The sequence below is a fragment of the Mandrillus leucophaeus genome, unplaced genomic scaffold, assembly GCF_000951045.1.
Source record: "Mandrillus leucophaeus isolate KB7577 unplaced genomic scaffold, Mleu.le_1.0 Scaffold182, whole genome shotgun sequence".
Classification (NCBI taxonomy): domain Eukaryota; kingdom Metazoa; phylum Chordata; class Mammalia; order Primates; family Cercopithecidae; genus Mandrillus; species Mandrillus leucophaeus.
Genome location: NW_012101832.1, coordinates 1,839,795 through 1,853,916, shown reverse-complemented (window position 1 = coordinate 1,853,916; position 14,122 = coordinate 1,839,795). Strand labels below are relative to the sequence as shown.

General features: G+C 42.6%; 1 protein-coding gene across 1 annotated transcript in view; it reads left to right on the top strand.

The window, feature by feature from the left end:
* Positions 1–14,122, top strand: part of MACF1 (microtubule-actin crosslinking factor 1) — a 459,246-nt gene that overhangs the window by 297,134 nt on the left and 147,990 nt on the right. The window contains exons 37-39 of the mRNA XM_011977683.1: positions 6,761–6,910; positions 8,081–8,314; positions 10,634–10,858. Of these exons, the coding sequence (XP_011833073.1) occupies positions 6,761–6,910; positions 8,081–8,314; positions 10,634–10,858 (609 nt within the window). The remainder of the gene's footprint in view (positions 1–6,760; positions 6,911–8,080; positions 8,315–10,633; positions 10,859–14,122) is intronic.

The following is a 14,122-nucleotide window of genomic DNA, read 5'->3' as shown; positions in this document are numbered from 1 at the left end:
CCCCTGCATGAGCCTCCCAAGTAGCTGGGATTACAGGCATACACCACCGTGCCTGGCTAAAATTTTTTGTATTTTCAATAGAGATGGGGTTTCACCATGTTGCCCAGAGTGGTCTCAAACTCCTGACCTCAGGCAATCTACCCACCTTGGTCTCCCAAAGTGCTGGGATTATAGGCGTGAGCCACAGTGTCTGGCCAGCAAACTTTTTAAATAAAGGGCCAGATAATAAATATCATAGGCTTTATGAACCATATGCAAAAGACCTATTTCTGTTGCAATCAGGCAAAATTAAAGCAGCCATAGATACATAAACAAATGGCTATGGCCATGTTCCAATAAAACTTTATTTACAAAAACATGTGACAGGCCAGATTTTGCTTGGGGGCCATAGTTTGTTGACCCCCCTGCTCTACAGAGATGCTTTTCTTCTTAAGCCCCAGATTAATTGATTCTTTTTATTAGTCAATGAGAGAAAAGTTAGGACCATGAGATACATGTGAGCCAGAGAGTTTTCTCCCAAATATTGTTCTCTTTTTTTGTTCTATTTAAGATTATATCAGGTATTACAGTAGTTTATCAACTCTCTGCTATAGAAAGAGATCCCTCTCCTTCAACTTTTTAGAACATCAGAACAGAACTAGAAATGACCCCTCCTTCTGTTCTATCTTCTTCCTCTTCCCCAGTCTTAAGAGAAGCAGACATAAAAGTTTGTCCATGATCAACCTTGTACACAATCTCATCCCTCTTTATCATGCAAGAGTTGACCGGCCTCCTGTTCTTATACCCTTTATCCAAAGATATCACTAAGGGAGAGAGTTTCAGACTTTATTCAGGCTTTATCTCTTTGCTAAGATATTACAAAGAAGCATGCATGAAAAAAATTCCCATGACATAGTATGAGATATAAAAACATAGAGACATAGAGCATGTCATACATTGATGCCCTCTCCTAGTTATAACATATGAATCCTCTTGTCGGCAGAGAACAACAGTCTGAGCCTTGTTTTCCCAGTGATAGTTTCCTAAATTATTATGTTCACAGAGGAAGGAAGCTTTGTCTTATTGTTAGCAGCGGCAAATCCATGTGAGTCTGCAACAGCTCGGTTCTTGCCTCCTCACGCGAAAGAATTTGACCAAGGGGCATAAGGCAGAGGGAGAGACTGAGGCAAGTTTTAGAGCAGGAGTGAAAGTTTATTTAAAAGTTTTAGGGCTGGGCACGGTGGCTCACGCCTGTAATCCCAGCACTTTGGGAGGCCAAGGCAGGCAGATCACGAGGTCAGGAAATCGAGACCATCCTGGCTAACACGGTGAAACCCCTTCTCTACTAAAAATACAAAAAATTAGCCGGGTGTGTTGGCAGGCGCCTGTAGTCCCAGCTGCAGGCGCCTGTAGTCCCAGTTACTCAGGAGGCTGAGGCAGGAGAATGGCGTGAACCCAGGAGGTGGAGCTTGCAGTGAGCCGAGATTGTGCCACTGCACTCCAGCCTGGGTGACAGAGCAAGTCTCCGTCTCAAAAAAAAAAAAAAAATTAGCCGGGCGTGGTGGCACATGCCTGTTATCTCAGCTACTCGTGAGGCCGAGGCAGGAGAATCTCTTGAACCCGGGAGGCAGAGGTTGTGGTGAGCTGAGATTGCACAATTGCACTCCAACCTGGGCAACAAGAGGGCAGTTCCATCTCAAAAAAAAATTCCATCTCAAAAAAAAAAAAAAAGAAAAAAGAAAGTTTTAGGGTTGAGCATGGTGGCTCATGCCTATAATCCTACCACTTTGGGAGGCCAAGGCGGGAGGATCACCTGAAGTTCAGGATTTCAAGAGCAGCCTGGCCAACATGGTGAAACCCCGTCTCTACTGAAAACAAAATACAAAATTAACTGGACATGGTGGCAGGTGCCTGTAATCCCAGTTACTTGGGAGGCTGAGGCAGGAGAATCGCTTGAACCCAGGAGGTGGAGATTGCAATGAGCTGAGATCATGCCACTGGACTCCAGCCTGGATGACAGAGTGCGACCGAGTCTTTAAAAAAAAAAAAAAAGTTTAGAGCAGGAATGAAAGGAAGTAAAGCACACTTGGAAGAGGGCCAAATGGGCAACTTGAGAGATCCTAGTGTGCTGTCTGTCCTTTGACTTGTGTTTTATATGTTGGCATGCTTCAAGGGGTTATGTTTTTCCTCCCCTGGTTCTTCCCTTGGGGTGGGCTGTCTGCATGTGCAGTGACCTGCCAGCACTTGGGAGGGGTCGGATGCGCAGTGTGTTTACTGAAGTTGTATACGTGCTCACTTGAGGCGTTTTTCCCTTACCAGTCGAGCGTTCCTAGGAGAAGTTCATATACCGATTTAAACACCGCCACTTTGCCTCTTAGTGTGCATGCTTGAGCCCACTTGCCCAGCTCCTGAGATCTTATCAGTAAGCTGCTAATCACCAGCTTTACGTGTTTTCTATCTATTAAAAGCATGCCTTTCTCTGTTGCCGACTACAACCAATTATTATTTTAGAGAGATGGTTGAACAACCGCCTGACCATCACCTGATGGTCACCTGATATTCTTGGAGGTGACCATCAGGTAATGTGGAGGTGGGCAGGGCCTCTCATGCTGTAACATTATGATAAATATTCAAGAAGCCCTTTCTGCCTACTTTGCAGGATTGACTACTCTCAATTGATCTACTGTCAGTTTCAAAGTGATGGAGATCCAGTATAACATAACTGATAATCACCGAATGTTTGTAGGAAGATTACTTGCTTTTAATAGTCTGAAAACAGATGATTTTAGTGTTTGGATAGTTTTTACTACTTTAAGGGAAAAATATAACTATAACACAAGAAAGTCTGAGTGTAATCTTTCACAGTTTTAAAAATAGTATAAACAGCATCATTTACTCAAAAAATCAAAATTTAGGCTGGGTGCAGTGGCTGATGCCTGTAATCCCAGCACTTTGGGAGGCTGAGTGGAAGGATCGCTTGAGCCCAGCAGTTCGAGACCAGCCTGGGCAATGTAGTGAGACACCGTGTCTACAGATAATTTTAAAAATTAGCTAGGCATGGTGGTACACACCTGTGGTCCCAGCTACTTAGAAGGCTGAGGTGAGAGGATTGCTTGAGCCCGGGAGGTCCAGGCTGCAGTGAGCTTTGTATGCGTCACTGCACTCCAACCTGGGTGACAGCAAGATCCTGTCTCAAAAAACAAAAATTTTAGCAAATCACAAACAAATTATGTATTTTCTCAGTACTGGCCTACCAGTAACTCATTGCTGGATGGATACAAATAGATATTTGAACCTAAGAAAGAACAATTAGGTACATCTCAGATCAGAAATTCATGTTATATTTTCCAAAACTTTTTGAAAAAATTTATGGCCAGGCGCGGTGACTCACTCCTGTAATCTCAGCACTTTGGGAGGCCAAGGAGGGCGGATCACTTGAGGCCAGGAGTTCAAGACAAGCCTGGCCAACATGGCAAAACCCTATCTCTACTAAAAGTACAAAAAATTAGCCGGGCATGGTGGTGTGCACCTGTAGGCCTAGCTACTCAGAAGGTAGAGGCACAAGAATTGCTTGAACCAGTGAGGTAGAGGTTGCAATGAGCCGAGATTGTACCACTGCACTCCAGCCTGGGCAACGGAGCGAGACTCCATCTCAAAAAAAAAAAGGTCTCTCTCACTTTCGGTCTCTCCAAACTCCTCATAAATTAGAATTAAGTTTCCTTTACTGGACCTACCTTGATTTCCAAATGCAGTAAGCAGCTCTATTATTTATGCTTGCATAATTATACTATTGCTAATCCAAAATATCTGTGAATTTATTTATTTATTTATTTATTATTATTTTTTTTTTTTGAGATGGAGTTTCGCTCTGTCGCCCAGGCTGGAGTGCAGTGACGCAATCTCGGCTTACTGCACGCTCCGCCTCCCGGGTTCACGCCATTCTCCTGCCTCAGCCTCCCAAGTAGCTGGGACTACAGGCACCCGCCACCACGCCCAGCTAATTTTTTGTACTTCTAGTAGAGAAGGAGTTTCACCGTGTTAGCCAGGATGGTCTCGATCTTCTGACCTTGTGATCTGCCCACCTTGGCCTCCCAAAGTGCTGGGATTACAAGCATGAGCCACCGTGCCCAGCCAAGAGAGACTTTAATTCTAGTTTGGCCCTAGAATCATTAGTGCCAGTTATGAGAGTACAGGAAATTAGCCTCTCTGATTCTGTTAGTTTTCTTCATGGACTGAGAAATGGAAGTATCATGGTTTTGTTTTGCTTTTTGTTTCCTTTTTCCATTTACCTTAGGATTTGAAACAGCCCATAGCTGAAAGGAAATCTCAGCTGGATGCTCTTGCTTTTGATGTTCAGTTCTTTATCTCAGAACATGCCCAGGACTTGTCCCCTCAGCAGAATCGACAGATGCTGAGGCTTCTCAATGAACTGCAGAGGTCCTTCCAGGAAATTTTGGAACAGACTGCAGCTCAGGTGGATGCCTTGCAGGGCCATCTTCAACAGATGGAGCAGGAGGCCCTGGTGAAGGTCAGACTGAACCAGCAGCTGGGCTCAGTTTGTCTGTGAGGGTGTCCTCTGTCATTGGGTTTTCTGGCCAGACTTTGTGCATCATGATTGCAGGAGCTTGGGTTTACCAGTTTTGAAATTTCATGTCATGCAGGCCAGTATGGTTCTAGTCCAGGAGACACCTGTTCTGGCTGTTTTTCTTGCCATGTCTTTGGTTTTATGTATGTGTGAGAGAATGTGTGTGTTGACATGTGTATGCATATGCAAGTGTTTTCTTTTAGTGAGACTTTTTCTTCACTGTATCTCATTGTCTGTGACTTTCAAATGAAAATCATGTATCTAGTCCTTTCCCTACTTTACTTTCTCCTTTAGCATTGTTTTGAGGGCTCGTAAGAACATCTAGATACTCTGAGCTCTTGAGGAGAAGCATTCTGAAATCAGTTTCATTCTATTTCATCTATTTCAAATGATTTACAGTAAGGTTCCCTGACAATCCTTAAGTGGCTGACAAGGAAATTTTTATTAGAATCATATTAATTTTTGGCTCTTTAAAAATTAATATTATTTTCTTGCACCTTTCCTCACACTGTAGTGCCCAGTGCTTATTCAATCATGGAAAACAGTATGTAGAAGCAGGCATGATACTAAAAGAAACAATCAAAAAACTAACCATCCTACCATCTTCCATCACAACTCACTTCTTGCAAAGCTCAGCTCAACATAATTGCATTAATAATAACATCAAAACCTTAGAATACCTAGAATGATGTTCATGCCATTTCTGCTGTTTGAATAGTAAGTTGGCATATAACAAGATGATATTAGAATTGTCATTATCACCATAAAATTTGTCTCAAGGGCTCCTTTATTAAATATTGTGCAAAAACTTGAGCTTTTGAGTCAGACTTTAGGGGAATTAGGGTAGTTTATGCCATATGTCCCCTTTTACTGTCTCATTTTTTCAACTGTATTGAAATTGAGATATACTAATGGAAAGCCTTAGGTTACCTTCGAAAACTGAGCATGTGCAATGCTCTCATTCGGGAGTTTATATAGCATGATATAACCTTTGGATAATTAATGAAGTAAAATTCGTCTGAGCCACCTTAAGACAAGATCCAGCCCAGATTCAGGGTAGACGCCTGAGCTGCAGCAGGTGATAGAACTGCATGTGAACATTCTCCCTGAGCATGTAATTAATTCCACAATGCTTATTAACCTTGTTATTGTCAGAAATGCTCTGCTTCTCTCAATATTTCCCCTGAATGTGTGTGTATGTCTCTGTGTTAACTTGTTTGCTTTGCTTTTTTCAGATTCAGTCTGCACCCATCCTAACCCATGAAGATCCTGTTTTACAGCTGAAGAGCTCTTAGGAGTTCTCTTCCAGAGCCCTTCTATTTGTCCTAAAGAGGGGGAGAGAGGGCCAGTTGGGCACCTGTTTGTAAGTGCAGGTGACTAAAACGCCATCAGAAGGTAGAAACTGGTGGAAAATGGTTTTAGAAGGATGGTCAGGAGAACACATCATGCTCAATTGCTCAGTCAGGTGCTTCAATGTCATACAACTGAGATAAAATCTAGAGAAAGGATCAGGCACAGAAACATATTCCCTCTCTCTCCTTGGGCCTGACCTGTTCCTTTGATATTAGTGTAGACACCTACAGGACTGAGCCAGTTGCTATTCTTGGGCACTTTCCTTCTCAAAATAGCCAAATCTAGCCCTTCATGCCTGGCATGTAATCATTTTATTTAATGAGTCTCTGGATTGATGAGATATTTGATTTAGAAAGTCAGCTCAATTATTAAGAAGCTCAATTAACTTATGAATTATCCAGGTCTTTGATTTTTCTTTCTACTCCAATTCTTCTACTTTTGCATATTATGTAGCAAGTCTCTGGTTCTAGTGGAGGGATTGATCAGAACCACTAAATTATTATCATCACCATTATCATGTGTGGATTTCAAGCATCTGGGCTCTTTCTTCTCCATTTCCAAAGATAATAACAGCAGTCTGGTGAAGGAGCCCCCAAACCAAAACCTGAACTAGAAGCATTCTCATAATTATCCTGATTGTTATCCAATACATAGACCCAGATCAATGGACTGTCCAAATGAGGGGAGCTTTCCGAATATGACTTCTGTGTCTTTTCCTATTCTAGTCTCCCACCAACGTTTCCATCCTTGAGATAACCTTCTTGTTTTACATTTCAGGGAGTTTCTTGTATTTGTAACATGTGAATTAGTAAATGTTTTTTGACCCCTTTGCATTTTAATTAGACCCTGCAGAAACAACAAAATACTTGTCACCAGCAACTGGAGGATCTTTGCAGTTGGGTAGGACAGGCAGAAAGAGCACTGGCAGGCCACCAAGGCAGAACCACCCGGCAGGATCTCTCTGCTTTGCAGAAGAACCAGAGTGACTTGAAGGTCAGTGTGAATCCATCAGTTTTGACACAAAGTCTCACTCTATTGCTCAGGCTGGAGTCCAGTGGCATTATCTTGGTTCACTGCAGCTTCGACCTCCTGGGCTCAGGCAATCCTCCCACCTCAGCCTGCCCAGGGGCTGGGACAAAGTCATGAGCCACTATGTCCTAATTTTTTATTTATTTTGTAGAGATGGGGTATCACTATGTTGCCAAAGCTGGTGTCGAACTCTGGGCTCAAGCAATCCTCCTACCTTGGCCTTGGCTTCTCAAAATGTTAGGATAACAGGCGTGAGCCACCGTGCCTGGCGATGTTTTCATTCCTTCGACAAATATTTATTGCTTAAGGGTTAGCAATAATGGTAAACAGACATCATCCCTGGCCTTGTGAAGCACACAAGTCTAGCACAAGTCTCGTAGGGCATACAGAAATTATACAGATTATTATAAAAATGAACATAAAATTATTAACTGTTATATCTGTGAAGGAAAACTCATATGAGAACATATAGCAGAGAGACCCAATCTAGAGTAGAATTTCAGAAAAGATTATCTTGAAGAATTGTCACCTAAACTTGAGAAATGAAAGATATGTAGGGGTTAATGCATGAAGAGGTAGGAAGAGGAAGAGAACATACCAGGCAGAGGCTTATGTATTGTTCTTGAGGTGGGAATAGTATTGAGCACAACATATTCAAGAACTGAAAGAAAGCTAGTTCAATTGGACTGCAAAGAAAAAGAGGAAAATTAGGGAAAGTTGAAGTTGGAGGGGTAAGTGGAACTTACATCACACAGGACCCTATAGGCCACATTAAGGATAAGGAGTGATACCCAAGAGAGTATAAAGGCCCATCAAGCCTCGACTATGCTAAGATCATGTTGTCAACAATTCTTTATGGAAAGAATGATCCCTTTGAGGATAATGCATTGCAAAATGAAAAATCTCTCATGCTCATGTTTGTGGACAACCTTCTTTTTTGGCTTCACTAAATATTTGCTTAGAAAATGAAGTAAAATTTCTTTGCATCGATTTAAGCCTACACCTGAAAAAAAATTGTAGTCAGGGACTATATACAGGACTATATGTCATCCTAGCCATTCCATCTTTATACCATTAGAGGACTTAGAAGCACGAAAGTTGAAGGCTCTGCCATTCCTATTTTCTTGTGTTAAGGATTTACAGGATGACATTCAGAATCATGCCACCTCATTTGCCGCTGTTGTCAAGGATATTGAGGGGTTCATGGAAGAGAATCAGACCAAGCTGAGCCCACATGAGTTGACAGCTCTTCGGGAAAAGCTTCATCAGGCTAAGGAGCAATATGAGGCGCTCCGGGAACAGACACGGGTGGCCCAGAAGGAGCTGGAGGAAGCAGTGACCTCTGCCTTACAGCAGGAGACTGAAAAGGTAATAAACTGCTATGACAGTTGATAGTTTTCAAAAAAGAATTTTGGTACCAACACAAAAGACAATGAGGGGAAAACAGTCTTATAGCATGCACAGAATCATGAGAAAGGGCTACTTCAGGAGCTAGTCTGGTTTTTGTTTTTTGAGACGGAATCTCTGTCACCCAGGCTGGAGTGCAGTGGCATGACCTCGGCTTACTGCAACCTCTGCCTGCCGGGTTCAAGTGATTCTCCTGCCTCAGCCTCAGCCTCCCAAGTAGCTGGGATTACAGGTGCCCGTCACCATGCCTAGCTAATTTTTGTGTTTTTAGTAGAGATGGGATTTCACCAGGTTGGCCAGGCTGGCTAGTCTGTATTTTTACAAGAATCTTTATTTTTACAAGAAACGTCCACGAGGAGTTTGTAAAGGAGTTTGTCAGTGCAGTTGGTAAAAAGTACATATTCCTCCCCCAACCCCAAAACATCTTGCTATCTGCATACTCAGTCCTCTAATTTAAAAATATCAGAAAGAACTTAGTGAGGAAGGGTATTATTATGGGGAGGAAAAAAGCAAATGGTTTTTTTTTTTTTTTTTTTGAGACAGAGTTTTGCTCTGTTGCTGAGACTGGAGTACAGTGGTACAATCTTAGCTCACTGCAACCTCCGCCTTCTGGGTTCAAGTGATTCTCGTGCCTCAGCCTCGTGAGTAGCTGGGACTACAGGCGCATGCCACCACACCCGGCTAATTTTTGTATTTTTAGTAGAGACGGGGTTTCACCATGTTGACCAGGCTGGTCTCAAACTCCTGACCTCAAGTGATTCTCCTGCCTTGGCCTCCCAAAGTGCTGGGATTACAGGTGTGAGCCACTGTGCCCGGCCAAATGACGTATTTTAATATGAATCTAGACTGGTGATCTAAGAGTACTAGGGAAAAATATCTATGAAGTCTTAGTGAGCCAAAAGCTGTTCCGGAGCTGCCTCTATAGTTACAGTGGGAATCGTGGCACTGGGATAAACCAGAGAAGCCAAAGTCTCAAATGGTCTTCTGCACCCCAGTCAGCACTGGCGGATTGAATTTGAATCCTTTGTTTAGCCTTGGATGCTGACACTAATGAGGAAAGTAGAGAACATGGAAAAGAAAAATAAATTACCTGAAGATGAATTTTTTTTTTTTTTTTGAGACAGAGTCTTGCTCTGTCGCCCAGGCTGGAGTACAGTGGCGCAATCTCGGCTCACTGCAAGCTCTGCCTCCCAGGTTCACGCCATTCTCCTGCCTCAGCCTCCCAAGTAGCTGGGACTACAGGCGCCCGCCACCTCGCCTGGCTAATATTTTGTGGTTTTTTTTAGTAGAGACGGGGTTTCACTGTGTTAGCCAGGATGGTCTCGATCTCCTGACCTCGTGATCTGCCCACCTCGGCCTCCCGAAGTGCTGGGATTACAGGCATGAGCCACCGTGCCCAGCCCTGGAGATGAATTTTGAAATAGATAAATATATAACTTGGCATAACCTATTTAATTTTACATGTAGAGCCAGTAAATAGAATTTCAAAGGCAAGTTGAAGAATTAAATGTTTCCCTATAGCCTCAGGTGAGAGAAAAAATTTGAAAAGAGCTAAATGTTCTGTTTAGTTGAGGAAAGGATAAAAGAAGTTTGTCTTTCCTTTAGGAAAGAGCAGCCAGGTAATTGAATATGACCGTGCTATTTCTTACCCTACCAAGCCAGTCCAGCACTTCTGTGTACCTTGAAAGATTCTGTGAAGCATTGCTCAGGTGGCAGGACTAAATGATCTCTTAATAAAATATTTCTGAATCCTAAGATTTGTTTTGTTTTGAAACAGAGTATTGCTGTGTCACCCAAGCTGGAGTGCAGTGGCACAATCTTGGCTCACTGCATCCTCCACCTCCCAGGTTCAAATGATACTCGTGCCTCAGCCTCCCGAGTAGCTGGGTCTACAGGTGTGCACCACCACACCCAGATAATTTTTTGTATTTTTAGTAGAGATGGGGTTTCACCATGTTGACCAGGCTGGTCTCAAACTCCTGATCCTCAAGTGATCCACCAGACCTCCCAAAGTGCTGGGATAACAGGCATGAGCCACTGTGTCCTGCCTCTTTTTTTTTGTTTTTTAAGCAGTAAGATATAATGAAATGTAGAGATATTTTTAATAATTTTTCAAAAGATTTTAAAAGATGTGAATTCTCTTTTGTATGTGCAAAGACTGTTTATACCCAGTCTTAGAATTAGCATAAAATTATCTCCTCCCCTTTACCCCATTACTTAACCTGTGGTTGTTGATTGGGTATGTAAAGCCTTCTCACTAGACAACCTCTGTGACTTCAGAGTAAAGCAGCAAAGGAACTGGCAGAGAACAAGAAGAAAATCGATGCTCTCCTGGATTGGGTAACTTCAGTAGGATCATCTGGTGGACAGCTGCTGACCAACCTTCCAGGAATGGAGCAGCTCTCGAGAGCTAGTTTGGAGAAAGGAACCTTGGACACCACTGATGGTTACATGGGGGTGAATCAAGCCCCAGAGAAACTGGACAAGCACTGTGAGAAGATGAAGGTAAGGGTGTTAGCTTATCCTCACTATGCTAGAGAAATCTCTCCTGCCCTAAGCAAGTAACCACAATCACCTTGTCCCTAAATCCAGTGAGAACCTCTCAGTTTGTATCTTCTTTGATGTCTCAGCAGCTTTGACACTGTTGGCCAATCCTCTTGAAATACTTTGTCCCTTGATTTCCATACTACTACTCTGCCCTGACCACCTTTTTACTTTCCCCTGGCCAGCTTTTCAAATACTGATGCTTCCAGGTGTATCCTAGGCCCTCTTTTTATCTTTCAGAACATACTTTCCTTGGGTAGTCTCATCTACTCACAACACTGTAATTGCCATTTGCACTAATGAATTCTGTGTATGCATTTCCTTCTAGCCCTGATTCCTGTCCTGAGCTTCAAACCAGTATATAAATCTGTCTGCCTATTTGCAACTTGAGCCCACAAGCACATCAGCCTGAAAATGGAACTCCTGTTTCCTATGATACTCCTCCCACAATCAAACATTCTCTTTCCTTTATTCCCACTTCATTGTCTGAACTAGACATCATCCTAGATTCCATTTTCTCTCTCACTCTCCCACGTCAAATCAAGCATCAGATCTCATGCTAATTTTATTTCTTTCAAAGTCAGCTACACTTCTTCATCTTTATTGAGATATTATTGTAGTTTAGAACCACTATCTGCTTTCACTGGTATTATTATAGTAGCTTCTACTGGTCTTCTTGCCTCTTGGTTTTTACCTTCCAGTCCATTGTCCTTACTACTAAGGAATCGTTCTAAAATGCCGTATCCTTGCTTAACCCTTTTTATGATTCCCTGTTGCCCTCAAGATTACATGGTTAACTCTCCTCTCAGCCCCTACCCACTGGGATCTAGTCTACTTATTTGGCCTTATCGGTTACTTTCCTTTATACTTGAGCATCTGCTTATATTGATTCCTTTTAGTTTATTGGCTAAACTGTGCTCTCACTTTCCTCTGGGCCTTTATATGCTCTTAGAACTTACTTGCTTCTCCATTGCATAAAGTAAGGAGGGGCCCAGCTATTGGTTAATTTTTACTCATTCTTCAGATCTCAGCTTAGAGTTCCCTTCCTCTAGGAAGCCCATATTCATCACCACTCACCAAAGTTAGGGTATATATTCCCCCTATATGCTCTTCTTTCTCTTTTTTTTTTTTTTTAAAGACAAAGTCTTACTCTGTTACCCAGGTTGGAGTGCAGTGGCGCAATCTTGGCTCATCGCAACCTCCATCCCCTGGAGTCAAGTGATTCTTATGCATCAGCCTCCCAAGTAGCTAGGATTACAGGCACGTGCCACCATGCCTAGCTAAGTTTTGTATTTTTAGTAGAGATGGGGTATCACTATGTTGGCCAGACTGGTCTCAAACTCCTGACCTCCGGTGATTTGCTCACCTCCCAAAGTGCTGGGATTACAGGTGCCCAGCCTATAAGCTCCTCTTATACCCTTTCCTACTTTGTAGCATTTCTCATTCTGTATTGTTTTGTTGTCTATATTGCCCTCTAGATGCTAGGCTTGAAAACACGCACTGTTTCTTACAGGTTTCCTGTTCTGTAACAAAACAAAACAAAAAAGCAGAAGTCACTTCTTACTGTTTATTGCTACTCATTTATTTATTCATTTAGCAATGACTGAATAGCTGCCATATGCCAGGAATTAGAAATAAACCAGTGAGTCAACCCAGTAAACTATCTTCAAGGGCATCAACTGGCGTATACAGGCACATTCTATTGAATGATTGAAAGAAGATTACATATTTAGGACACTTACAACACATGGATCATATATTTTAGTGGTGGCACCTTTGTAGAAAGAATATTGGCTTAGGTGGAATACTTGTGTTGAGTGGCCTGTGTGGACCATTGTCATATTTTATATTAATAGGATTTCTGCCTCTTGCATTACGCTTTTGGAAGGTCCATCATAATGTGTTCCCCAAAGCCCTGGTAGTCTTATAAGAGGACAGAGCAAAAATGGTTCTGCTGTCATAGGGCGCTTCTGACACCTTTTGCTGGCAGCAGTCAACCTAACCAAGTGGTATCTTCCTTCCAGGAAGGAACCTCCTTATGGGTAGGTGAGTTGGAGGGTGAGAATGGAGGACACCTGAGTGATATACAGACAAGTGTAGTACTGCTCCTGTTTCACTATCTAATTGAGCAAGATATATTTGTCATTCCAGCTTTCTTTTTTTTTTTCCTTCTGCTTTTTTTTTTTTTTTTTAAACAGAGTTTCGCTCTTGTTGCTCAGGCTGGAGTGCAGTGGTGCAATCTTGACTCACTGCAGCCTCCGCCTCCCGGGTTCAAGTCATTCTCCTGCCTCAGCCTTTCGAGTAGCTGGGATTACAGGCGCACACCACCATGCCCAGCTAATTTTTATATTTTTAGTAGAGACGGAGTTTCACCATGTTGGCCAGCATGGTCTCGATCTCTTGACCTCGTGATCCACCCGCCTCGGCCTCCCAAAGTGCTGGGATTAGAGGCGTGAGCCACTGCGCCCGACTGTTTTTTCTTTTGTAAAGAGATGAGGCCTCACTTTGCCACCCAGGCTGAAGTGCAGTGGTACGATCATAGCTCACTGTAACCTTCAAGTCCTGGGCTCCAGTAATCCTCTCAAGTAGCTAGGACTACAGGTGTGCACTCACCATGTCTCATTCATTTTTTTTTTTTTTTAAGAGACAGTCTTGCTATGTTGTTGCTCAGGCTGGTGTCAAAATCCTAGCTTCAGTGATACTCCTGCATCAACCTCCTAGTCACTCAGCTTTCTTGAAATGATGTGGGAAGCTGAGGCGATCAGGTTGCTGTTGATACAGGCTAAAAGTAGACGATGATCAGTAGTCCTTCTCTAAGTAGTAGCATAAACAGTATAGGTAGTCAGGAATACTGACAACTCCCACTGTCTTCTAGACTCGGGAAGAACATCTTATGTTTCAAAACAGAAACTCACAACTCCTCAAAGAACTCATATTCCGTTGGAATAGAAAGAAGGTCTGTGTATAAGCACATAGACAAAGTACATACAAATAGAAAGTACAAATTACTTATTATTACCCAGAAATACAGTTTACTTTTTAATTATCGAATTAATTTTCCATGTCCTTTCCTAGTAGGGACAGTCTTCATGGACACATGAGTGACAGTTAAGAACTTGCATTTTTTTTTTTGAGACAGAGTCTCAGTCTGTTGCCAGGCTGGAGTGCAGTGGCACGATCTCGGCTCACTGCAACCTCTGCCTCCCAGGTTCAAGCAATTCTCCT